This window comes from Pleurodeles waltl, chromosome 3_2 (genome assembly GCF_031143425.1).
Source record: "Pleurodeles waltl isolate 20211129_DDA chromosome 3_2, aPleWal1.hap1.20221129, whole genome shotgun sequence".
In the NCBI taxonomy this organism is placed as follows: Eukaryota; Metazoa; Chordata; class Amphibia; order Caudata; family Salamandridae; genus Pleurodeles; species Pleurodeles waltl.
In genome coordinates, this window is record NC_090441.1 from 47,844,549 (window position 1) to 47,871,268 (window position 26,720).

The window sequence follows — 26,720 nt, forward strand, 5'->3', positions numbered from 1 at the left end:
TGGCCTGGAGTGGGGTGAATTAGGATGGAGTAAATTAAATTTGGATGTAGTGGGTGGATTGGATTGGAGGAGTGGATTGGAGTGGGACAGATTGTTTTGGACTGAAATGGGGTATATTGTAGTGGGGCAGGTTGTTTTGGATTAGAGTGGGGCAGGTTGTTTTGGATTAGAGTGGGACAGATTGTTTTGGATTGGAGTGGGCAGGTTGTTTTGGATTGGAGTGGTGCAGATTTGAGTGGGACATATTGTTTTGGTTTGTAGTGGGACAGATGGGAGTGGGGCAGAATGTTTTGGTTTAGAATGGGGCAGATTGATGTGGGGCAATTTGTTCTGGACTGGAGTGGGGCAGACTGTTCTGGACTGACGTCGGGCAGGTTGGAATGGGTAGATTGTTTTGGATTGAGTGGGCCAGATTGCGTTTTATTGGAGTGGGACAGATTGCTTTGAATTGGAGTGAGGCAGATTGTTTTGAATTGGAGTGGGTCGGATTATTTTTGTGAGCAGTGGGCAGATTGGAGTGGGGTAGATTGTTTTGGATTGAGTGGGGTAGATTATCATGGATTAGAAAGAGGCAGATTGTTTTGGATTAGAACGGGGCAGACTGTTTTGGATTGTAGTGGGGCAGATTGCTGTGGATTGAAGTGGGGCAAATGGCTTTGCATTGGAGTCGGGCAGATTGGAGTGGGTAAATTGTTTTGGATTTGAATAGGGCAGATAGTTTTGTATAGGAGTGGGGCATATTGGAGTCAGGCAGGTTGTTTTGGGTTGTACTGGGACAGATTGAAGTGGGGCAGATTGTTTTGGACTGGGCAGTTCCCCAATAATGATACCTAACGCCAATAATGGTCCCTAACACCCATGTATCAATAAAACTGTATTTTCGTGAGCAGATATTTACCCTCACCCCAACGTACCTGGCGGTTCGGTTCCAGGTAGACTCAGTTAGGTAATCTATTCTCGGGGAGATTCAGGATGACTTGATAATTCTAAACCAAGGAAAGATAACTGAATGTAACCTGTTAGAACCTTCGCTCAATCTACTCCCAGACAAATGTTTTTTGCCGGCATCGCGGCTTTATTTGAATCAGGGTTGGGTCTCAACAACAATGCGCTGCGACGCCATCCATTACTCCAGATAATGTTTGCCCGGTCCCAGGGTCCAATTGTAAAATCTTTGATCCTAATTGCTCGAGTTTCCTAATTAATACTCGTTCACTAGTTAAACATAACACTGAGCTCCACTTACACCTGGACTCTTGCAAACCAGAAGTGGCATTTGTCACAGAAACATGGCCAGATGCAGCGTCCACTCCAGATATTCTAGCAGCCCTCCCAGAAGGCTAAGCAATCCGAACAACAGACAGACAGGGCAGCGAGGCGTTGGCCTTGCAGTCATACATACCTCTGAGCTAGTTGTAATATGCAAAGTAATAGCAGCATCCACGTGCAAAGCTTTCGCATTTGTTATAAAACTTACTAACAATCAGACCCTCTGTGGGGTGGTTGTATACTGTCGTCCTGGGCCCAGACAGGCCTTCCCTAAGGAAATAGGTTAACTTGGACTCAAACTACAGTACCAGGCGATTTAAATTTTCACCTTGAGACCTTTGATGATAACGAGACAGCTTCCTCTTTGGAGACCATGTCATGTTCAGGTCTTCCACAGCTGATAGAGGGCCCTACTCATTCAGCTGGACACACATTAGATGGTATCTTTACAAATAATACTGCCTTGGGTGATATCAGGATACTTCCCTTGGCCTGGACTGACCATAGGGCCAGTTCATTCGATATAAAGGCCACTTCCGCAAATTCTGCACCTGGAATTCCTCCTAGGGCGATTAAATACGTGCTTGGAATACAATTCAGCCTAATGTTTATAACAAAGCACTAATCGATTCACTACCGCCCACTATAGATAATGCAAATGTAGCCGTGGCTGATTGCACTAATAGGCTTGATGCCACTGCCACCTCGCAAGCCCCAGTCAGAACCATTACACCTCGGAGAGGCAGTCCAGCAGCCCCTGGTTTTCAGAACAGCTCCGGGTATTAATACAAATCTATGGGCGCCAAGAGAGAAGGTGGAGAGCTAACTATAACGAAGACAAAAACAATAATGCATGTGTTGCCTTGCAGACTGTAATAATTAAGAAAAAAACGGCATATTTCACCAATAGAATACAGGCTGCAAGAAACTCAACCACAGAGTTATTTCAAACGTTTTCTCTTTTAACAACTATACCACCTATGACTCATTCGAACATCAATCAAGAGTTTTGCAACTGTTTGGCCACGTTCTTCCAACAAAAAGTGGTAGGCGTTTGTAATAACTGCTCCCCCCCAACACATACCCTTATTACTGATGCTTGTCTTACCCCCATTCTCTCTCCCATGCGGGGTCCCACAGGGATCGTCAATTAGTCCCACACTTTTTAATGTTTACATCAGCCCTCTTGCATACATAATCAGATCTTATGGGTTTTCCATAACATCATATGCTGACGACACAGATTGTCATCACTTTGGCTAATAATGACACAAGGATCGAGTCCAGTTTTTGTGACTGTATGTGGTCTGTTTATGACAGGATGAATGGAAATTGTCTGAGTTTAAACGTGGTTAAGATCGAGGTGTTACTTTTTGTGTCTCAGACTTCCTTCTGGATCCCTTCCTGGTGGGCACAGGAGCTGAGCTTGCTGCTGCCTCATAACCTTGTAATTTAGGTGTCCTCACTGATAATACATTTTCCTACTCTGAGAATGTTAATGCAGTGACCTCATCCGCTTTTTTCACTCTCAGATCAATAAAAAAGACCCTCGCTTACATACCCGAACACTTGAAAAAATGATTGATGACCTCTTTAGCCATGGCCAAATTGGATTAATGAAATGGATTGTTTCTAATGGCCCATCAGTATATACTGAATAAGCTCCAAATCCTGCATAATGCTGCAGCTCGACTTCTGCTAAATATACCCAAACATGTTTCAGTTTCCAGTCACATTAGAAAATTGCATTGGCTTCCTATAAGACACAGAGCTACTTTCATAGCCCTCTGCTTTGCCTTCAAAGCGCTTAATAATTCAGGCCAATCTTTTTTCAAACACAACTTCCAACGGTACATCCCAGTGAGGACTCTACAGTCCAAATCGGAAAGGCTGGCTGTGGTTCCCAAGTTTGGGCGCATGTTGTGGGGTGGCAAGAGTTTTTTCAGGGGAGCTACGCTTGGCTGGAATGCCTTGCCATTGGTTTTTAAATCTGCCCCCAATCTCCTAGCTTTTAGGAAAGCTGCAAAGACAGGGCTGTATAACAGAATCTAGGATTAAATACTTCCTTGGATTCTAGTTTTTTCCAGGCAATCTCTATGCTATCCAGCTAGCGCCAAGACACCTTTGTGTATACGTTGTGATCTATAAATTGATTTACCATAACATAACCCCCATGCACTCCTGGTAAACCCAAGGATCTGTATGTTTGCTGCCCTCGAGACGTCTTTGAGGTGATCGAATTTACCCCCCAACTGGATCAAGGCAGTTACTGTGCCATCATTAAATATACACTAAGCTTTCTTTTAGGACTGCAGATTTTCCACCGTTAACTTCAGCTTTTCAATCGTCGCCCTCGCTTCTTGATCATATGTTCTGTCTGTGTGAGCATTGTGTTCATCACAGAGAGGGTCTCTTCAATTGTTGAAACCTTTTTATCTATGGATTTAGCTGTGCAGTGGAGTGCCTGCACTATGTCCAGTATTCTGCACTCACTAAGCCACAGGTCTTTGTCACCAGAGCCCCCTTCTCAGTCTCTAAGCCACTAAATGGTTGGGAGCCTCTGAGACTGGAAAAGTCTTTCCTTTCTTTCTCCCACCCCCATCTTCTTTGGGAGGTATAATCCGGTCCTTCCATTGGGCCCCCTCAGGTTTTAGTCAGTCCTGGTACAGGCCCTTCTTCCTCCGCCCTTTGGCTGTGGTGCCAATCCCTTACCTCTCTTCCTTTGGGCAGCCTTCCACACCACAGCCCCACTGCTTCAGAGAGGGTATAAAGCAAACATCCCCGACAAGCTGCTGACTGTCTGGGGCAAACTAAAGTGTTTACTCATCTTCAGATGTGTGGATCCGATGCGCCTTAAAGAAGCCGTCTCGTCCCTACCCCGTATCCCAGATCTGTCACCACAAATGGGCCCCTGGCAGACAGGCGCCATCGTGTGCCTGGTCTTCTCCAGAGGAGGCGGCATTCTTTGGTGATAGCAGCAGCAGGCAGGCATAAATGAAGCTTGCAGCTCTCATCTGCTGCTGGGGAGTCCTTTACTACACTCGGGGCTGGTGTCAGCGGCAGGCTCTACCAGTTCCTCCGGCTCTCCAGCAGGATTGGCTGCAGCGGTGCGCCACGCGCCACGTCCACTCGGGAGTCTGCCCCCACTTTCAGGGTTATGAATGAAATACAACCTTTGAGCACCACCACCTCTATGTCTAGGCCTGGTCTGACAGAGCAGCCTGACCCATTGTTACTAACGCTTTAAAATATACATAGAGCGAGCTTTGGCTCTGCCGGTAAGAGTATTTTTTTACCTCATGTAATCGGCCGTTCGTGTTCCATTCTGCCTCCTACGGAGCCTCGCACGTAGTGCTTGCTGTGCAACCCACTGGGGATTACTTTACCATCTGAGCACGACTCGGAATCATCACGCATTGCATGGTATACAGAAAACAGTTGTTTGTTTTGACACTTCAATAGGCTTTTTAATGTTTTACACACTACTCAAAATGCAAATTGCTCAAAATGCAAGCCAGACCACATGTCTTTGCCGGTGTTTATCATTTAGAAATACTTCACAAGGTTATTTGAAATGTTCATGTCCTGATGCTTATCTACAAATGTTCCGAATCTGGCATATGCGCAGAGGTGGCTGCCAGTTAGATTGCCTCAGCTCCAGACACAGTCAGCATTGCTATTATGCAAGTCCAAAGGATTGTGCCAGGTGGAGGCATAAGCCAGGCTTGGATCAGAGCAGACTCCTGTTCGTCCAGAAGCCCGATGGTGCAGAAGCACTCTGAACCGAAGATCAGTTTCATTATTTAGGGCCTGCTTTAGAATTTTCCCGGCGGTTACTTCAAACTCTAAATCCGTCTCTTAATTTACTTTGAAAGGGAGAACTTACTACTACAAATGTAATGTATCTGTGAACCCATACCTTAATAATAGCAAAGAAAAGAAAGCTTTTCCGAAGGCGATAATGTGCGAAGTGATCTGAGAGGGTAAGAATGACCTACAAGCCCCAAGACGGAAGGTGGACACTGATGTTTCTATTCCGGAGCAACAGAACTGTTTTGGTAACAGCCCAGGTGAAAATCCCCGTCAGCAGGGCAGGTGTGACTGCTGCTGCCACACCTGGCGCTGAGTTATTGGGGCTGTGTTTAAAAATAACTTATGGGTTTAAAAGCACATGCTGCATAGTTTCTCCTGTGTCCAGACGTTTTCAGGCAACAATAAAAACGTTAAGATAATTCCGGTGATTAATGTCCCTGATTGAGAGAGATCAATTTTGTCTACAGTCCAAAGCAGTGGTTCCCAAACTTTTGCCTTCTGTGAACCCCCAACTTTATCGTTATTGGAACCCGGGAACCCCCCACTGAGTCTTTACCGGAAGCTGAGGACCCCAGATTAAACATTGTCGATGATTTGAACCACAAAACAATACAAAAATTTACAGAAACCAAAGCATTTATTAAACACATACACAATTCATAACACATTTTATTTAATACGCAAAGAAACATAAATTAATAAATAAAAAACCTGAATTTTAATAGAAAAGTTGGAACTTTTCTAAATTCAATTGAAGCCACACATCGTCCACACTATATTCTTTGATGCACCTGCACTGCCCCCACAAATCAATCTGAGAATACTAATGTATTTAATTTTTACGCTCTAATTTCAAATTCTTTGACACTCACAGTATGTTTTAACTTTTAAATTAATATAAATTAAGCCACTTTATCTATATATACTTTATTAATCAGTTAATAGTATTTAATTTTCTAAGCAGTCATGGTCGCCTGAGGAGGCTTCGCGCACCCCCAGAGGTCCCCAGACCACAGGTCCCCTGGGAACCACTGGTCTAGTGGCAGTTTTGACTCAAATTAAAGTAGCACAGCGGGTTAATGTTCCCGCTGTAAAGAACATGTACCATGCATATCACAGAACTGAGTATGAGTAAACTATGAATAGTGCTATAAAAAAATAAATGTATTCCTATGGAGAGATGAGAGGAACTGTTGGAGGGTGGTAGTGAAGAAATGTGTGGAGAAGGAGGTAACTGGGAGGAATAGGCACCAAAAAAGACCAGAAGCCCTGCCTTTCAGTCTAAGAAGGAATAGGATTTCTGACAGATTTGTCTGGAGAACATGCTGCTTTAGCGAGGAGTCTAGAAAGTTAAGACATCCTTCGTTGTGCACAGTAGCTGGATAACATATCAGGATTGAGCTATGGTTTTTTTAAATGGGGATAGAGAGAGACAGAAAAAAATAGTGACAAAGAAAGAAAGAAGGAATCAAAACAGACCTGATTGAGTGAGATAAAGGGGCAAGGTGGATGCAAGAGGCATGAGGTGGAATCAAGAGTACACAGCCTTGGTGTTCCGCACCCCTATATTTGATAGCACCGGCTGTAGGCTTCTGAGAAAACTTTGGGCCCTGCTACTGATGCATTTGCCGCTTAAGCACTGCGGTGAGGGCATCTCATTGGAGGAAATTGATGAAGAGGGGAAATTAATGATTAGGGCCATTAGCTTTGCTAGATAGTTAGCACTCTGTCTCATTAGTGATTCAGCGATTGCATCCTCTAGCGCCTAAGATAAACAGAAGTTAAGAAGGAATCATTTATCCGAGCATTGGAACTTGAAGGCTTTCTCTAGAAAAAAATGAACTCAGTGCTCTTTAATCTGTGTAACTGGAAAGAACTCAAATAATAAAAGATAAAGATTGTCAACAAGTAAGGACAGAAATACAGCTGTCTAATTCAACCAGTCAGTCCTGTTCTTACCCTCCGCTCTTTTTCTTCCAGGAAGCCTGGGACCACGTCCTGAAATGCAAACCAAACATGAGACCAAACCGAGGATTCGTGCAGCAGCTGTCCCGATGGGAGGAAGTAGTCCATGGATCGGTCATCACCAACATCTCAGACCCTCTGTTTTAGGACTAGTGAAGCTAGTAGAATAAAATAAAATAAAATGCATTTAGTGAGTGAAGATTATCTGATTGCTATGCTTTATTTGCCTTTATGTAAACTTTATTGTAATATATGCTTCCATTAGAAGCTTCTATCATAAACAATCTGATAAAAATCACTTCTGTGTCGTAACAGCAGTCTGTGACAAAAGTTGTTACCCACTGTTGTTATGTAACCAGGGGCAGTGATCACTTCCTCTTTATTCCACCGCCTCGCCAGGGCTTCAAGAGACCCATTCATGGCAGCGGAATGGCGATTTGCAGTGTTACATGCCTTCTTCCACCCCTCCTGGGTTTCCACCAGCCTGAGGGCAGTGGGAGAACATAGGCCATGCTGTACCTGCACCAACTGTATTCTCCCCTGTTAGTGCTAGACTGTGCAGACCTGCAATGAGAGGAGAAAAGAACCCATGCTAATCTGCATCTCTCACAGAACCACTGTCACCAGGAAGCCAGCACCTGTTGGCATGGATGAGACGGGAAGGCACAGAAGGTTATGGAGGTGGCTGACAGGAGGTCAGGTATTTCTTTCTATAGTTGGATTTGGATGCACAAAGTTATTTTCGAAAGGGTGGTGGAGGTGGGTGGTAGGAGGCCAGGTATTTATTTTTCAATAGGGACAGGTTTGGTGGTATATGTTGAGTGTTGTGGGTAGATGGCATTAGGCCAGGTTTTTTAAAATGTTTGGAGGGCAGGCCAAGATATGTGTGGCTCCCCCATAACTCCTATGACTCTAGGTATATGACAGAAGCATGGGCAGATAATTTCAGGGGCTTTATATAACATATAATTATAGATGCAAATTAGGAATAAACAGAATGATTTTTACTTTGGGATTCAGAGTGACAGCGTAGACAACACAAACAAAGAATGGACGGAGTGCTGAAGCTTTTCAAAGACTCACCCCAAGTCACAGAACTGAGTTAAATCGATTGTTCTTTTCTCACTATGCCACTCCAGTTTGGACCCAGCCATAAGCAGATCAGTCTTGACCCTGCTCCCATTGGGAAGAGTCCAGCCCAATGAACTTTTAAAGTCCATCATGGACCCCTCTGCATGGTTGCACTTTCTAACTCTTGTTCTTTTTTGGTCGATATAACAAACCCTTTAAACGAGTTTCTATAATAAATATTTCTTCTTCTACCACTCAGTAATCCACATTTTTCATGTAATTCATCGCCTGTGTTAACAAACCGGTGCTTCAACTTATTCCTGCTTATGTTTTTATGACTTGTGTATGTATTGCAATGCTTTTAATTAATTTTCCAATAACACTTTACTTATGTACTTAATCTCTCAACCAACAGATCCATGCCATGCTACCAGAAGTAATTTATCAACCTTTTCTTGGCCTTGCAAATTCGTTAATGACCAAAGTTAACTAATCAGTTGGCTGTTTCCAAATGTTACCGGGCGGTGCTAACGTTGTACCTCTAAGCAACAGCTCCTCTTGTTTGGATAACTTTATTCTTGCCAACCTGAAAGCCTTACTACCCTCAACTACTTATTTTCCAATCTCTTCTCCTTCCTTAACAGTTATACACACTTCCTGAACTCCAGATCCTTGTACATTTCTCTTCACCACCCTTCTATTACTTATTTTTTCAATTAAATCTTCACTGTCCTTAGTCTCTACTTCTGTAATCTTTACAATTAAGCTTGACACTCTACTGTGTTGTTTTCCACTCCTGGAATATTCTTGACTACATACTTATAGTCTTGTACGTCAATTATTCATTTACATATCCTTGATAAAACCAAATCAAGTCCTTAATGAAAATATTATTTAAGGATTTATGTCTGCTACCACCTCAAAGTCAGTGCTGCATAAAAAGTATTTACATTCTTTCACTGCCCACAACACTGTAAAAGCTACCATTTCAATGGTAGTGTCAGATTTGGGAAATGTGCACAGTAGGTCTTTAATGTCATTCCCAAACTTCATCTCACACATAACTCAGAAAGGTCTTTGAGAAACCATTTCCAAGGATATACAGAAAAGGGAAAGAGCAGGAGTGAGGGCAGTAAATTGAAGATCTAGATTGGACTCAATGGTGAATGTCACAGCCATAGAGGTTTGATGAATGACCTGGGTATGGTGTCACAAAGTGTAATGGAATCACACTGCAGATATTCTACTGTAAAACATACCAGAGTGTATGAATAATTCAAGATCACTTCACTACCCGACCCACGTTAACATATAGATGACCTGTTGTTTTTTGTCTTGCCTGCTTCTCCAGGAAACAAGCAATGATGAGCCGAAAGATGACGCGGTTAAAAACCCTCCATCATGGGAGAAGTAGGAGAAAGTTCAACAGTAGAAAAAAGGGAACAGAAAAAACCCAACAATCTTACACACATCAACCAAAGGGGTAACAAAACAAATGTGAGGGAGCAAAGCCAGGTGTGAACCAGTACGACAAGTGGGAACCTTACTACACAACAAAGTTGCTAGGCAAGTTGGTCCTGGCTGACTCTGCCTAAATGGTTCGAAACCTTTCCATGCTACCACTTACCTGATCTGTGTCTGACCACTACCTTTAACCTGTGCCCCAGCCACTACAGCCCCGTTCTCCAGTGTACCCACTGCCCTGCTGCTGTTCTTATTTTACAACCACAGTGCTTTACTGGTAATGATTTTCCTATGCCTGCGGTCGCAAATCTCGGATACTGACCTAGCTGAGATCGAATCTTTAAAGTAACCTCCTCTTACCTAAAACACCACACGGCAAAGGTTCTAGAAGGTATGCTGGGAAATATTTGATGGAACTCTTTCACCAACCTAGGGTCATGCATAAATAGTGCTGATTCCCATGATCTTTATGAAATTTCATGTCATTTCATATCCATTTCTCCCAATGACATGCTGAAATGTTCCCTTTCTTACTCAAGAATCTAGAATAGCATTTATCTCCAACTTAAGTTTTGTTTGAGAACTGTCACTGGAGGAGGTTTGCATCCCAGGGAGTGAGCTGATTTAACCCATGATATATGTACCACTTGATGCATACACCACCCTTGAGACGTTGTAATCTCAGAGCCGCTTCTCCCACCATCTGTACCACTCTAAAAAGATCCAAAAAGAAGGGCATAAAAGTTGGATGTGTATTAGGAATATTTAGGTCTTTTGAGGATAACCAATCCTTATTTCCCTGATTGTTGAACAGGCCTGGTCTTCTATAACTATCTGGAAATCTCTTTAGGACAAATTTTGCCTTGACTAACAGTACTACCACTGTCTTGTGTGCTGCTTGTATTCTTCATAACAAGGAATTTACAGAGGGAACCAACCTGGATCCTAACTGGGAGGGCTAAACCATTGGGTGAATTGTAAACATTTACAAAAAGGGGAAGCAACCTCAAGATGTGTGTATAGAATTTTAAGTGAGCCTAGCCACATTTCCATTTATAAGAGCAGTTCTTCAAGCAGCAGTGATGGCATTGCTCTAGTGTCTGTATCATTCTTTCTGTCTGACCATCGGTCTGAAGATGGTGGCTAGTTTGTTTGAAATTGATTGTACCTAGTTTGATCAACACCTCAATCGAAAACCTAGGGCTGAATGAAACTTCAAGCAGCAGTGATGGCATTGCTCTAGTGTCTGTATCATTCTTTCTGTCTGACCATCGGTCTGAAGATGGTGGCTAGTTTGTTTGAAATTGATTGTACCTAGTTTGATCAACACCTCAATCGAAAACCTAGGGCTGAATGAATTAAACTCTAATATTGGTAATAATTATTCCTGGTGCTCTATGCAGTCTAACAGTCTCTATTTAAAACAGCTTCTTCCAGTGTGAGAGCTGATTGATGTTTCTCTAATGGGAAGAAATGAGCTATCGTTGTGACAGGACCATTGCCAAAAGAATGGTGGTAATGCCTTGAGAGGGAAGCAAATCTACTACAAAGTCCATGGAAGTGTGAGATCATAGTTAGCTGGGAACAGCGAGAGAGTGTAACAACTCACAGGTTTTCCATGAGAAACTTTAGTTTGCACAAACACAGTACCAGTGGTCTGTATTTATTGTTTAATTCTGTTTCACATATCTGGCTACTGGAACACGTGTTCGCCCAGTTATTTTGTTTTCCTAATCCCTGTGTGGGTTGCTATTGGCATATCTTCAGAGAGAGAGAGAGAGAGATTTCTTGAGTTAATATCTTTCCAAGATATACAGTCTTTGTGGTTTGAAAGTCCATCTTGAAACTTACTGGCCTTTCAGTTCACCCTAGATTGTCATGCCTGTATTCTTTAACTGAGTAGCCTTGCCTTTATATCTAGATGTGCTTCCAATATTGAAGTACTAACTATGACACACTCCTCTCCATTCTCATTCTGAGAGAAGGCATCCATTTCCCATTGTTTTCTTTCTGGTTGATATGTCATTGCATTGGAGAACCTAGACAAAAACAGTATCTAACTGATATGCCATGTTTATGATTGGTATTACAAATCAAAGATTTATGTGATCAGTAAAGTCAATTTATGCATTGCTCCCTATGATAATCCATAAAAGCCTCCTTAATAGCCATAAGTTTAAGATCATATATTAAGTCGTTTCTCGTATCAACGGTAAAGTTCTTGAGTAACTGTATACAGGAAGCAATTCATCTGTTAGTGGGTGTCTTTGGGAATTGTAACCGGGCAGCTATCACCGCGGCTACACGCGCGCCGACAGAGCCCGTACTAACATAACCCCGGGGCACTCAGGAGTGTCCCGAAGGGGTGACGTCAGACGCAGAAGGCGTCTCATCTGACAATGAAAGAGAGGACGGATGAGAAGAACGCCGTCCCAGGGAGCAGGAAGAAACCCAGCAGACGGGGACCGAGGAGAGAGAGATGCTGAAACAGGAGAAAGTCGGGGAGGAACGCGACACGACCGGAAAGACGCCGGAGAAGAAGGGAGGCCTCGGTGCGCCTCCCGCCACTACCGGGGAGAAGTCAGGATACTACGAAGGGGCCAGCCACGTCCCAGGAGGGGCGTGGCACCCACAGGTACGTTCGTACCTAACCTGGGGTTTCTGGCCGGCTTGGCTAAGGGGAAGGAAACCGAGGGAGGGGAATACGGGAGCAAGAAAAAGAGGTCCTATGAAGAAGGGGAAATCTACTGACCCTACCACTAACCTCACTGTGAGGGGAATCCCTCTTAGGAAAAGAGATTAAGAAAACAAAGAGGGAAAATAAACCAGAAGGTTCACGGGAAGGTGACACTCACTACTGAAGGAAGTTACCCCACCACAACCCTACACCTCCCTCCCCTCCGACCAACCTATTAACCCTATTAAGACCCCTGCCTTACATCTACACTTACCTGTTGTCCCGTTCTTCTTTTGTTTTGGGGAAACCTGGGCTGCTGCCACGAGGGAAAAGACCGGACCTCCTTCTATCCGGGAACGGGCTACACCGGAATCTCGACCCAGGATCCTACCAGAGAGAAAAGAACCCGGATGAATACAATAACAAACCAACCTGAAACATAAGAATCAAAAAGACAACCTTAATTACGTATAAATAAACCACTTATCCACTCAATCCTGAGCCTATAGAGTTATTCCAATATCTCTTCCGCCTGGAGGCAAAGAACCCATTACAGTGGTGTCAGAAGTGGGATATTGGAATAGGCGACAGGACGGATTGATACCATGGAGGGTACTCCCACCATAGCGGACATGATGCAGCAATTGGCTGAGGGGCAGAGACATCTGCAGATTGTGTGGGAGGAACAACAGAAAGAGGCGAAGGTGGAAAGGGAAGCCCTACAAAGCGCTCTCAAAAGTCAGGCCACTATCATGGCCAACAATCAGTTGGTACATGAGAATGCACTAAAATCCTTAACAGATACCATTGCGGCCACCAGAGTACATCTGAATGTACCCAGCTCAGTGTTACAAAGGTATCGGGAAGGCGAAGACCCGGACGCCTTTTTTACCAACTTTGAGAGAGTTGCCACTTCAGCCACCTGGTCTCAGGATAGGTGGGGCCAGTACATTGCCCCTTTGTTAACCGGGACCCTCCAAGCAGCCTATCAAGCGGTAAACCCGGGAGGTACGGTGCCCTATCAAGACATTAAAAAGAGCATCCTAGAGCGGGTGGGCTTTGACACAGAACATTATAGGGTCAGGTTTAGGAAAGCCAAGTGGGGACCATCCAGAATCCCAGAGCATTATATTTTCGGATAAAAGATTTGGGTCTCAAATGGCTAGGACCCATGGGGGCTAATAGGAAAGATATTATCGAGGCCATCCTCTTGGAACAATATCTAGAGGCCCTACCCACCAATACCCGCAACTGGATCAAACAGCACCCGAGTCCTGACACGAATACTACCATCGAGTTGGCCTGTGCTTTCCACCGCTCCCTCGAGTTTAAGTCACCTCTCCACCGCACAACACCTACCCCAATCCGACAGAAGCTCGGACAAACTTCTTCCCTAGGGCGAAGACCGGTTGAAGACCCAGGAAAATCACGAGGGGCCGAGAGACCGTATTTACAGCAACCCCAGTGTTATAGTTGTGGGGAGTGGGGCCATATAGCCCGGGTTTGTCCCCTGAAAACTGAGAAACCAGAGCCTATGGAAATAGGAATTACTAGAGGGGGGGTCTTCTTTACAGGGGGAAAAGATACTCAGTATAAGAAAGAGCTTTTCATCAATGAGAGGCTAACTGTGGCACTTATCGATTCCGGTTGTAGTCAGTCTGTAATCAGGGCTGATTTAATAGACAGCCATACCTTCACGCCGGGACTTACTGTCTCCATTTGTTGTATACATGGTGAAACAAGAGAGTATCCCATGACTTGGGCCACCCTTTCGTGGGAGGGAAACGAAACGCCCATAAGGATAGGAGTAGTTGAACGACTGGTTGAAGAAGCCGTTATCGGGACAGATTTCAAGGACTTTTCGATACTTTTGGATAGTACAAGGAATAAAGAGGACACGAGTTCCTGGTGGAGGAGCGCCCCCCTTTTCTAACATACAAATACAACCCCAGGATATTCGGTACAAACCTACTAGAAAAGAAAAAAGAGAAATAAGGAAACTCTATGGAAAGGGGGATTCGAACTACAAAAGGGTAATTACACGGGTTCATACCCTCACTGGTCTTCCCCCCTTCCGCATTTGTCAAAGGGAAGATCCTATTCTGATTAATGCCTGGAAGACCGCCCGACCTCGAACCCCTGACGATAAGGGCCCTTCTTTTGCTATAGTTAAGAATTTGTTATATCGAATCACTAACAGTGAAAGGCAAGAAAAGAAACAACTACTGGTTCCCGAGCCCTATAGACAGCAGGTGCTACATCTGGCCCACAGTCAACCGGGGGGTGGTCTCTATGGGAGAGAGAAGACGGAAGAGTACCTGTTAAGGAGGTTCTATTGGCCTGGGGTCTTTTCTCAGATCAGAAAATTCTGTCAGCAATGTTCTAAATGCCAATTGATCGATCCTGGACCAAAGAAAAAAGCCCCATTACAGCCTTTTCCCATTATTGAAATACCTTTTTCGAGGATAGGGATGGACATCGTAGGTCCTCTTCTACCTTCCTCTAAAGGCTACCAATATATACTAGTATTGGTAGATTACGCTACACAGTACCCCGAGGCCATCCCACTCACTAGTATTAACACCAAGAGTGTTGCCAATGCAATGATAGGGTTCTTTTCCCGAATAGGCTTTCCCCGAGAAATTTTAACAGATCAAGGTACCCAGTTCATGTCCAATTTAATGGCTCAGATTTGTCAACTTCTGGGAATTAAACAAATAAGGACTGCGGTTTATCATCCACAAACGGATGGGTTGGTGGAGAGATACAACCGCACCCTGAAAACTCTCTTTAAAAAATCGGTTTCAGAGTCAGGTAAGGACTGGGATAGGAAGTTGCCATTAGTATTGTATGCCATCCGGACACATGAGCAAGGCTCCACGGGACATAGGGCCAGATGTATGAACAGATTTTGCACTCGCAAACAGCGAAATCGTCCGTTTGCGAGTGCAAAATCGAGGTCTGCAATGCATCAAATGCATTCGCAGACCAAAAACAGAAAATTGCAAAAATTACGATTTTCTGCGTTGCGACCTGGATTTTGCGAATCGCAATTTGCGATTCGCAAAATCCAGGTCGCAGTGAAATTCTGCAAAAAATCGCAAATTGCGATTTTTTGCAGAATGGTATTTTGCAAGTGCAAAATACCATGACCTGCAACCAGGTGGTAACCTGGTGCAAAATTTAAAAATGCAGTAAAACTGCATTTTTAAATTTGATATGTAAAGCACACATGCCCTTTTGGCATGTGTGTACTTTACATGTGGAAAAAAAAATGGGGTGCAGGAGAGGGGGCCTTAGGCCCCCAGCACCCTGGCCCTTTGCTTTTCCCAAATTGCGATTTCTGTTTCAGAAATCTCAATTTGCGAAATGCAAAAAATTTGCAGCTATGGGCCAACAGGCCCATAGCTGCGAATGGGGCCAGTATCGCAATTTGCGATTCGGTAATTGCATTTGCGATTTTTAAGAAATAGCAATTACCGAATCGCAAATGTGATACATGGCCCTTTGCGAGTCGGTAATTGTGATTTCTTAAAAGTCGCAATTACCAAATCGCAATGGGCCAGATTCATACATCTGGCCCATAGTCCTTTTGAATTGGTGTTCGGACGACAACCTAGAACCTTATTAGACATGGCAGCGGAGTTATGGGAGGAGGAGGATGACGGGGAGAAATCCCTTTTGGAATATACCAGCGATTTAAAATCCCGACTACAAACTGTATGGGAAGACGTAAGGGAACTTATGGAAAGAGCCCAGGGTAAGCAAAAGCATTATTACGATAGGAACACACAAATGCGAACCTTAACAGAAGGGGACAGGGTGTTAGTACTTCTACCAAGTTCCGACAACAAGCTATTGGCAAAGTGGCAGGGGCCATATAAGGTGATAGGAGTAGTAACCCCTGTTACCTATAACATCCAACTAACTGATAATCCCAAAATATCCCAGATCTTTCACATCAATTTGCTAAAACAATGGGAAGAACCTATGATGGGCCCGACAGCTGGATATTTAGTTAATACGGTTAAGGAACTGGAAATAGGATGGTGCCCCACAGACCGCCCTTCCAAAACCGAAGAACCCCAAAGAAATACAAAAATCACGTCCCAACAGAATAGCCAGTTAACTCAACTACTCAACGATCATAACCAAGTATTTTCCCCGCTACCGGGTAAAACCAAGCTAGTACGACACCAAATTATAACCCAACCTGGTAAAATAGTCCGGTTACGACCATATCGTATCCCCGAAGCTAGGAAAGTTCTAGTGGAAAAAGAAATAGAGAAAATGTTAGACCTAGGTATTATAGAGCCTTCAAAAAGTCCCTGGTGTTCTCCGGTGGTGTTAGTTCCAAAGCCGGATGGGTCTATACGCTTCTGTATTGACTTCAGACAGGTCAATGCCGTATCCCAATTTGATACTTACCCTCTTCCAAGGGTAGACAAACTCATAGAGAGATTAGGAAAAGCCAAATATATGTCTACCCTAGACTTGACCAAAGGGTACTGGCAGATTCCTTTAGCAACAGAGGATAAAGAAAAAACGGCATTCTCTACCTCCTCAGTCCTATATCATTTTAACGTTCTCCCTTTTGGGTTACACGGGGCACCAGCCACCTTCCAACGTCTTATAGATACCATATTACGACCTCATACCAGATACGCAGCCGCCTATCTGGATGATATCGTTATTTATAGCGAAACTAGGGACGACCATTTGGCACATTTACACAAGATATTTACAGTCTTACAGAGGGCGGGTCTGACAGCCAATCCCTCCAAAAGCCGACTCGCGTTTCATGAAATCTCCTACCTGGGGTATCACATAGGAAGAGGTATCATTAAACCACAAATGAATAAAGTAGAGGCCATTTTGCGCATAAAAACGTCTACCACGAAAAAAGAGATATGTTCGTTTTTAGGCCTAGTGGGGTACTATCGGAGATTTATACCGCACTATTCCACATTGGCGGCTCCCCTGACGGATCTCCTGAAGAAAGGTCAGCCCAAAAATATTACGAGTCTCAGCCCGGTCCAGTCCCAAAGTTACCAAACCTTACAAAGGTGTCTTACTACTCAACCGGTATTAAGATGTCCTGATTTTGATCTCCCGTTTCACCTGCAGACGGATGCCTCAGGCGTAGGTCTGGGGCCGTTCTTTTTCAGAAAAATAAGGAAAACGTAAGCCACCCTGTGGTCTTTATTAGTCACAAGCTTTTCCCCAGGGAACAGAGATATCCTATAATTGAAAGGGAGTGTCTGGCCATCAAGTGGGCGATTGAGAGCCTACAGTATTACCTCTTAGGGCGGTCTTTCCTGCTGTATACGGACCACGCTCCTCTTACGTGGCTTTCGAGATATAAAGATACCAACGTCCGTATTCTGAGATGGTTTATGGAGCTTCAACCTTTTTCCTTCAAGGTTTGCCACCTCCCTGGTGATCTTATGGGTCAGGCTGACTATTTGTCCCGGTTCCCGGGCCCTCTGGGACTCGAACAGCCCCATTCTGGGGAGGGGATGTGTAACCGGGCAGCTATCGCCGCGGCTACACGCGCGCCGACAGAGCCCGTACTAACATACCTCTGGGGCACTCAGGAGTGTCCCAAAGGGGTGACGTCAGACACAGAAGGCGTCTCATCCGACAATGAAAGAGAGGACGGACGTGAAGAACGCCATCCCAGGGAGCAGGAAGGAACCCAGCAGACGCGGACCGAGGAGAGAGAGAGACGCTGAAACAGGAGAAAGTCGGGGAGGAACGCGACCGGAAAGACGCCGGAGAAGAAAGGAGGCCTCGGATCGCCTCCCGCCAGTACCAGGGAGAAGTCAGGATACTATGAAGGGGCCAGCCACGTCCCAGGAGGGGCGTGGCACCCACAGGTACGTTCGTACCTAACCTGGGGTTCCTGGCCGGCTTGGCTAAGGGGAAGGAAACCGAGGGAGGGGAATACGGGGAGCAAGGAAAGGAGGTCCTATAAAGAAGGGGACATCTACTGACCCTACCACTAACCTCACTGTGAGGGGAATCCCTCTTAGGAAAAGAGATTAAAAAAAACAAAGAGGGAAAATAAACCAGAAGGTTCACGGGAAGGTGACACTCACTACTGAAGGAAGTTACCCCACCACAACCCTACACCTCCCTCCAACCTATTAACCCTATAAAGCCCCCTGCCTTACATCTACACTTACCTGTTGTCCCGTTCTTCTTTTGTTTTGGGGAAACCTGGGCTGCTGCCACAAGGGAAAAGACCGGACCTCCTTCTATCCGGGAACGGGCTACACCGGAATCTCGACCCAGGATCCTACCAGAGAGAAAAGAACCCGGATGAATACAATAAGAAACCAACCTGAAACATAAGAATCAAAAAGACAACCTTATTACGTATAAATAATCCACTTATCCACTCAATCCTGAGCCTATAGAGTTATTCCAATATCTCTTCCGCCTGGAGGCAAAGAACCCATTACAGGAATGGATGGCACCAATTGCAAACCCTGAAGCATCAGTTTCTATAATGAACTGCCTGCTTAAATCCAGATGTCTGAAAATGGGTGCCAACGTAAACGCTTCTTTCAAAAACTAAAGTTTCTCTTTTGTTCTGGACACCATGCAAAGCTTACCTCTTTCTCCGTCAGTGGGGTTATTTGTAGGGCACTGGCTGACAAATCCTTCATAAAATGTCTGTAACAATTTGCAAAAAACAATCATTTTTAGATCTGCTTGATATTCCGGGGTTGAGGCTATTCATTACAGCTTTCACATTTCCTGGACCCATTTGCTGTCCTGATGTTGTTATCACAAATCCTAAAGAAAAGATGAAGGAGGGCTCAAAGCAACATTTTTCAGGTTTTTCATATGAGTATTCTCTGCGTCATTATAAAATCTTCATCACACAGTGTCAATATTCTGATAACAAATTGGAAAATATCAAGAAGTTATCTAAATGTATGACAGCAAAGATGTCTAGGATGCCCCAAAATATATTGATCTTCAAATCCTGCTGGTGCTTTACAAAGGGCTAATGGCATAACCAGTTGTTCACAGTCATCATATCTTGTGTTGAACGCCACATTTCTCTCATCATCCTCTTTGGATCAAACTAAGCTGTAGCAGTCTCCTCTTAACACTTCAGCTGTATTAACTTAATCTAACCATACAGAGATAAAGTATGGTGGACAATGGTTATTAATGGTTACTTGATTAAGTCTCTGCTGGTTTGAGATTGATAAATGTGGGTGTTCTGGCTGGAGACACTGAATGATATATACATCCTTTCGAATTTAATTTAATACTTGATCTTCATATTCCTTTACTGTGAAGGTTTATATATTGCCATGAGGAATATTAGTTCAGAGAATTAGATCAACTGAACAGTCATAGCTCTTTTGTGGGGTTAATGTATGAGCTCCTTTTTTGGCTAAAGACATCAGTGAAGGACTGATAAGGTTTTGGTATTTGATTCTTTGTGTCTGACTTTGATAAGACAAAACACCCTAGTGGCTATATACTTTGAAGACCAGAACAGTGGCGGTCCTCCCATTGATATGTGGAGCATGGAAGCATAGCCACATAGGGGGTCATTCCTACATTGGCGGGCGGCGGTCGCCGCCCGCCAAGCGGGAACTGCCACTTGGCCGCTCCGCGGTCAAAAGACCGCGGAGGCCATTCTGGCTTTCCCGCTGGGCCGGCGAGCGCCCGCCAAGGGAGCGCCCGCCGGCCCAGCGGGAAAGGCCCTGCAACCCAGAAGCCGGCTCCGAATGGAGCCGGCGGTGTTGCAGGGGTACGACGGGTGCAGTTGCACCCGTCGCGATTCTCACTGTCTGCTAAGCAGACAGTGAAAATCATTCTGGGGCCCTGTTAGGGGGCCCCTGCACTGCCCATGCCAGTGGCATGGGCAGTGCAGGGGCCCCCAGGGGCCCCACGACACCCGTTCCCGCCATCATGCATTGTGTTTATATGCAGTTTGTTAACCTTTTGCATTGCACACTTTAACCTTGAAAAAACACTATTAATGATGTTTGCAATAACTGTTCAATTGCAAGGTATTGCTGCAGACTTATTGAGTGTGTTAGGGTGTGGTCCCTTTCTAGAACCTTCTAGAAGTTTTCCCTGCAGCATGACTGGGTGTGGTCTGTGGGCTGGGCCAGACTCTATAAAAGGGCGCCAACCCAGCTCCACTCCATGCAGAGGTACTGAGCAGCAGCAATTTCCTGAGCTCCTGTTCCGGAGGCCTACCTTGAAGTTCCAGGCCTGCACGGCATTATCTTGGGTGGTCCTAGAGCAGGGTGGTAAGACGGTGGTCGGGCTGGGCCCCCGACCCCGCTCTAAAAAGACTCTTGGGCCTTTTCTTGAAACTTTCAGAGTACGCAAAGCATTGCTCTGATGACAATCTTGATGTTCAGATCGGCAAAGGTTTGCGCGATCGTTTCATGGCATTTGCATACTCTTGTTAGAATCGGCTGTGTGCGCCATTCATTTCCTGCGTGACAACCTTGGTGTTTGGATCGGCAAAGGTTTGCGCGATCGTTTCAAGACATTTACATATTCCTGTTAGAATCGGCTGTGTGCGCGATTCTTTTCCTGCATGGCAATCTTGGTGTTCGGATCGGCAAAGGTTTGCCCGATCGTTTCATGGCATTTGCATACTCTTGTTAGAATCGTCTGTGTGCGCAATTCATTCCCTGCATGACAAACTTGGTTTTGGGATCGGCAAAGGTTTGCGCGATCGCTTCATGGCATTTGCATACTCTTGTTAGAATCGGCTGTGTGCGCCATTCATTTCCTGCGTGACAACCTTGGTGTTTGGATCGGCAAAGGTTTGCGCGATCATTTCATGGCATTTACTTATTCCTGTTGGAATTGACAGTGTGCGCGATTCATTTCCCACGTGTTAGACTTGGTGTTCAGATCGGCAAAGGCTTGCACGATAATTTTAAGACATTTACATATTCCTGTTGGAATCAGCAGAGTGCACAATGCATTTCCCTCATGTAAAACTTGATTCCCAGATCGGTAACAGTGTGTGCAATCATTTCATGGCCATACAAAAAACTTTGAAGTGTAATGGTATTTAATGTGCACATATTTATTTTGTGAAGATGACAAATCCTAAATGCGACGTTCTTTGTGCATATTAAGTTCCTAGTACAATTCCAATTGTTTTCCAGGGATGGTTTTCAGACAGCCTTTAGTCCTCATGTTAAAAAGGCAGTGTTTGTTCTGAAGCAGTATTCTAGAAGGTTCTTGTATTTCTAGACATTATGTGACATGTTATGAAAAGCTCATATGAAACATTGCATTAACCATTATTGATTCCTTTCCAGGTATCTAGATTTCTTGAGGCTTAGTTAAAGTCTAGTGCTAGACCATTCATGTTCTTTCAGTCTAAGTGTTATTTCATGTTCCGAGTATCACAGAACTCTAGATTCAACAGAGTGTTACTTCATGTTCCGAGTATCATTGAACTCTAGGCTCAACAGAGTGTTATTTCATGTTCCGAGTATCATTGAACTCTAGACTCAACAGAGTGTTATTTCATGTTCCGAGTATCACAGAACTCTAGATTCAACAGAGCTTTATTTCATGTTCCGAGTATCATATAATTCTAGATTCAACAGAGTGTTACTTCATGTTCCGAGTATCATTGAACTCTAGATTCAACAGAGTGTTATTTCATGTTCCGAGTATCATTGAACTCTAGACTCAACAGAGTGTTATTTCATGTTTCGAGTATCATTGAACTCTAGACTCAACAGAGTGTTATTTCATGTTCCGAGTATCATTGAACCCTAGATTCAGCAGTGTTATTTCATGTTCTGAGTATCATTGAACCCTAGATTCAACAGAGAGTTTTTATGAACCTAAAAGTGATTTTATTCTGATGTTGTGTTGTTTAACCTTTAGCTTCCTACAGGTCTCATTTCCAGCTGTTCCCTACCTAATCCCCTTTTCCCCACTTGGACTCTCTTAGACTCTGTGACATTCTAATCAGAGTATTGGAGTTGTCTTGTGGTGGACATGTTGGGAATCTATGCAGACCCCGAGGATCTGGTGACTCTGACAGGAAGGTTGCAAAGATTCCAAAGATTCCAGACTTGACAGTTGGCGAGCTGGCTGGGGTCAGAGGTGCTGCCAGATGGCAGGTTGTGTCTTTCTGAGAATAAACTTGAATTTACAACTTAACGTGATTCCGGCAACATTTATTCTCGACATTTTGGCAACGGGCTTGAAGGCACAACCTGGGTCGGCCCAACGCTCGACGCTTACGCAGCGGATCGGAGGTGGCCACTACTGCGTACTTATGTTTGACGATCACTGGAGAGAACGACGCATATCAGTGGGTCCCGATTTTATGGTGTGACTCGGCAATCAAGATGGAGCTGTTTGTACCTGTGGCTCCAGCGGAGAAACAGCGTCGGAGCTAAGCTATCGTTGGCAGTTGCCGGCGAGAGAAGCATGCAGCGATCGTGCATCCAGAGGTATTGTAGAGGCGCAGCTTGCTAACACAAGTGTCAGGGGCGTGACCTGCTTTACTTTCATTCTGGGAAAAACTAGTCTGCGTACACGGAGCTTGCCCAAGAGTACGTGTGGTCCACACGGACGAGCCAGCAGATTTTACTGTTAATTTTATTCTGAGTGTGTATACTTATGGCGGCCATCTTACGTGCTCAGTCTAAAGAAAAGTAAGGAAATTAACTCAAGTTTGCACCTATATTTCAATACAGGCTGTTAACTCATTCTACCCATTTTTCATTTATCTGTTTAAAGTCTATATTTATTGGACAGAAGTGGTGGTGCCATGGCTTCTGTTGGGAACATTATCACACCACCATTTTTTCTACAGCAAGCAGGTCAGCCTGACATTTGTTGGGAGGATTGGATTGAAATTTTAGAAAATTACATTATAGCACTTGATGGTCAGAGCTTTTCAGCGGCTAGAAAAAAAGCAATTTTATTGAGTGCTCTTGGCAATGAAGGGCAGCAAATTGTTAAGTACTTGCCAGTAGTATTAGGCCCTAATGGGCAGCCTATGGATGACATTTACCAGGAAGCGGTGAAAAGGTTGGAGAATCGATTTGCAAAGAAAGTTAACTTAGTCATGGCCAGATATAAATTTTATACACAGCCTCAAGGGGAACATGAGTCAATTGATGAGGTCGGGCCAGACTAAGAGAGCTTTCTATTAAATGTCGGTTTGGGAATATGACAGAGGAGTTGATCCGAGATCAGCTAATTGTACAGTGCAGGGAGAAGAAAATACAAGAAAGACTCTGGGCAGCAAAAGACCCTTCTCGCATGGAGGCTAGTGGAATGGTTAAGGTAATCGAAGAATCGCAAAGGTGCATGGAGGATCTTAATAAAAAAGACAAGACAGCTGATGTGTCGGTGGTTAACCTGGATCCTCAGGACAGTGCTGACATTGGAGTCTGTGCAATCAAGAGGAAAGAGAAGAAAGACTTTGGTCCGTCCAGTAGTAGGGGGAGTACAATTTGTCCGGTGCCAAGGGGACTGTACCCGTTGTGGTAGCAGTTTTCATGATTCTGACTCGAAGAAATGTTTTGCCAGTAACAAAGGGGGTCATTCTGACCCTGGCGGCCGGTGGCCGCCAGGGCCACCGACGACGGGAGCACCGCCAACAGGCTGGCGGTGCTCCCACGAGCATTCTGACCGCGGCGGTTCAGCCGCGGTCAGAAGCGGAAAGTCAGCGGTCTCCCGCCGACTTTCCGCTGCTCGGGGGAATCCTCCATGGCTGCGGAGCGCGCTCCGCAGCCATGGGGATTCTGACACCCCCTACCGCCATCCTGTTCCTGGCGGGTCTCCCGCCAGGAACAGGATGGCGGTAGGGGGTGCCCCGGGGCCCCTGGGGGCCCCTGCAGTGCCCATGCCCAGGGCATGGGCACTGCAGGGGCCCCCGTAAGAGGGCCCCGCAAAGTATTTCAGTGTCTGCCATGCAGACACTGAAATACGCGACGGGTGCAACTGCACCCGTCGCACCCCTGCAACTACGCCGGCTCAATTCTGAGCCGGCGTCCTCGTTGCAGGGGCATTTCCTCTGGGCCGGCGGGCGCTCTTTTGGAGAGCGCCCGCCGGCCCAGAGGAAATGTTAGAATGGCCGCCGCGGTCTTGTGACCGCGGTGCGCTCATTTGGCGGCGGAACCTTGGCGGACGGCCTCCGCCGTCCGCCAAGGTTAGAATCAGGCCCAAATTGTGCAGGAGGTGTGGTCGTAAAGGCCACTATGCGAGAGTATGCAAAATGAGCAACGGTTCTAGTGTGGGAATGGTTGAGAGTGCTGTGGAAAGTCTGAGTACTGACAGGGTTCTGGTAGTAAAGGAAAATCTCAAGATCAGGAATAAGGCCTTTATGGAAGGGAAAGGGAGGTGGTCTAGACCATCCGCAATTTTTAATGTTTGTGGAAGGAATGTTGAACTAATGGTGGATTCTGGATCCATGTACACTATCATACCTAATTGTGTTTTTAGAAAGTTATGGCAGAATGTTAAACTCATGCCCAAGGACATAAACCCAGGGGGGTATCAAGGTGAATCCATAGACATTTTGGGGTATATGGAAGGTACCATACAGTATGATTTGAGATGTACCCAAGGTAAAGTGTATGTATCAGTTAAGGGGCCGTCAACCCTGGGGTAGATGCATCAGTTTGATTTGAACATTATACTGAACCCCAGAGGCCATAATCAAGTGTTGGTTGTGGGTGAACTCTCCCTGGAGAAAGTATTGTCTGAAGCAAAAGGCGTTTTTAGCAAGAAAGTGGGATGTCTTAGGGGGTATGTTCACAAAGTATAAGTAAAGTCGAGTGCTACCCCGGTACAGCACAAGTTAAGGCGAGTACCACTATCAGTTTGTGAGGGTTTGAAAAAATTGTTGGCAGAGATGTTGGATGATGGTGTGATTGAGCCTGTTGAGGCATCAGAGTGGATATCGCCTGTGGTCATCACAAAAAAAGCTGATGGTCATCTTCGGATTTGTGTTGACTTACGCTCTGTGAATCAGAATATTGTGGTTGATATTTTTCCTCTTCCCAGCATAAATGAATTACTTACTTTGGTGAAAGATAAAAGGTACTTTTCCAAACTAGACCTAAGAAGTGCTTATCACCAAGTAAGGTTACATGAGAGCTCCAAGTCCCTCACCACATTCATTACTCCAGAGGGAAAATTTCAATTCACTTGCTTACCGTTTGGGCTAGCGCCTGCTGCTAGCGTGTTTCAACAAATGATGACGAAGGTGTTGGAAGGATTATAGGATATAATCTATTTTCAAGATGACATTTTGGTGATGGGAACTTCAGTAGAAGAACATAATACCACGTTACGCTTAGGGGAAACGCCCTTAAGGCCAACTCCGGAACAACGAAGTCCTGGTTAACGAAAGCGGAACCACGCTTTCCTTAACCACAACTTCGTTGTTTTGTGCCTTAACCACGCATGTGCTGAACAACGCACATGCGTGGTTAAGGCACAAACAAGGGAGTCGGCTGAGGAGGACGACGAGGCGACAACTCAGGTAAGTGGGGTGGGGTGATTGGGGGTCGGGTTTTAGTTTTAGGGGCGGGGTGGGGGGTCGGGGTATTTTCTGTTTTAGGGGTGTAGGTCAGGGTTTTAGGCTTAGGGCCAGGGGTCGGGGTATTTTCTGTTTTAGGGGCGGGCAGGGTGGGGGGTCGGGGTTTTAGTTTTAGGGGCGGTCGGGGTATTTTCAGTTTTAGGGGGTGGGGATGGAGGGTTGGGGTTTTAGGTTTTAGGGGTGGGTTGGGGACCCGGGTAATTTTAGGGGCGGGGTGGGGGGGATTTAGGTTTAGGGGCAGGGTGGGGGGCTCAGAGTAGTTTTAGGGGCAGGGGTGGGGGTCGGGTGTTTTCAGTTTTAGAGGCGGGGTGGGGGGTTGGGGTTTTAGGTTTTAGGGGTGGGTTGGGGGTCGGGTAATTTTAGGGGCAGGGGGTTGGGGGGTTTAGGTTTAGGGGCAGGGTGGGGGTTGGGGTACTTTAGGTTTCAGGGATGGGGTGGGGTTGGGGTTGTTTTAGGTTTTGGGGTTAGGGTGGGGGTCAGTGTTAGGGGTGGGGGGTTGGGGTTTTAGGGGTGGGTTGGGTTGGGGGGTCGGGTAATTTTAGGGGCAGAGTGGGGGGTTGGGGGGTTTAGGTTTAGGGGCAGGGTGGGGGGCTCAGAGTAGTTTTAGGGGTGGGGGTTGGGGTACTTTAGGTTTCAGGGATGGGGTGGGGGTTGGGGTTGTTTTAGGTTTTTGGGGTAGGGTGGGGGTCGCAGTAATTTTAGGGAGGAGGTGGGGGGTTGGTGTAGTTTTAGGGGCAAGGATGGGGGGTTGGTGTGGTTTTAGGGGGGTGGGGGAGTCGCAGTAATTTTTAGGGGTGGGGGGAAAGGGGGACGCATGCAGGAACAATGGATGCCTATCACTAATGCCTTTACCAGGAATGCCTTTACAACGAAAAATCG

At 45.4% G+C, this 26,720-nt stretch overlaps 1 protein-coding gene and 1 long non-coding RNA gene across 3 annotated transcripts in view; one reads left to right on the forward strand and one right to left on the reverse strand.

The window, feature by feature from the left end:
- STYXL1 (serine/threonine/tyrosine interacting like 1) overlaps positions 1-7,246 on the forward strand; it is a 246,121-nt gene extending 238,875 nt beyond the window's left edge. Inside the window, exon 9 of the mRNA XM_069226724.1 lies at positions 7,063-7,246. Coding sequence (XP_069082825.1) covers positions 7,063-7,194 — 132 coding nt within the window. The 3' untranslated portion in view covers positions 7,195-7,246. The remainder of the gene's footprint in view (positions 1-7,062) is intronic.
- The window catches only part of LOC138286453 (uncharacterized), a 246,895-nt gene that overhangs the window by 122,608 nt on the left and 97,567 nt on the right, over positions 1-26,720 (reverse strand). For both annotated transcript variants that reach the window (XR_011201993.1, XR_011201994.1), the window contains exons 2-4: positions 18,448-18,560; positions 12,534-12,646; positions 7,042-7,205 (exon numbers count right to left, since the gene is read on the reverse strand). This is a non-coding gene — a long non-coding RNA (uncharacterized lncRNA). The remainder of the gene's footprint in view (positions 1-7,041; positions 7,206-12,533; positions 12,647-18,447; positions 18,561-26,720) is intronic.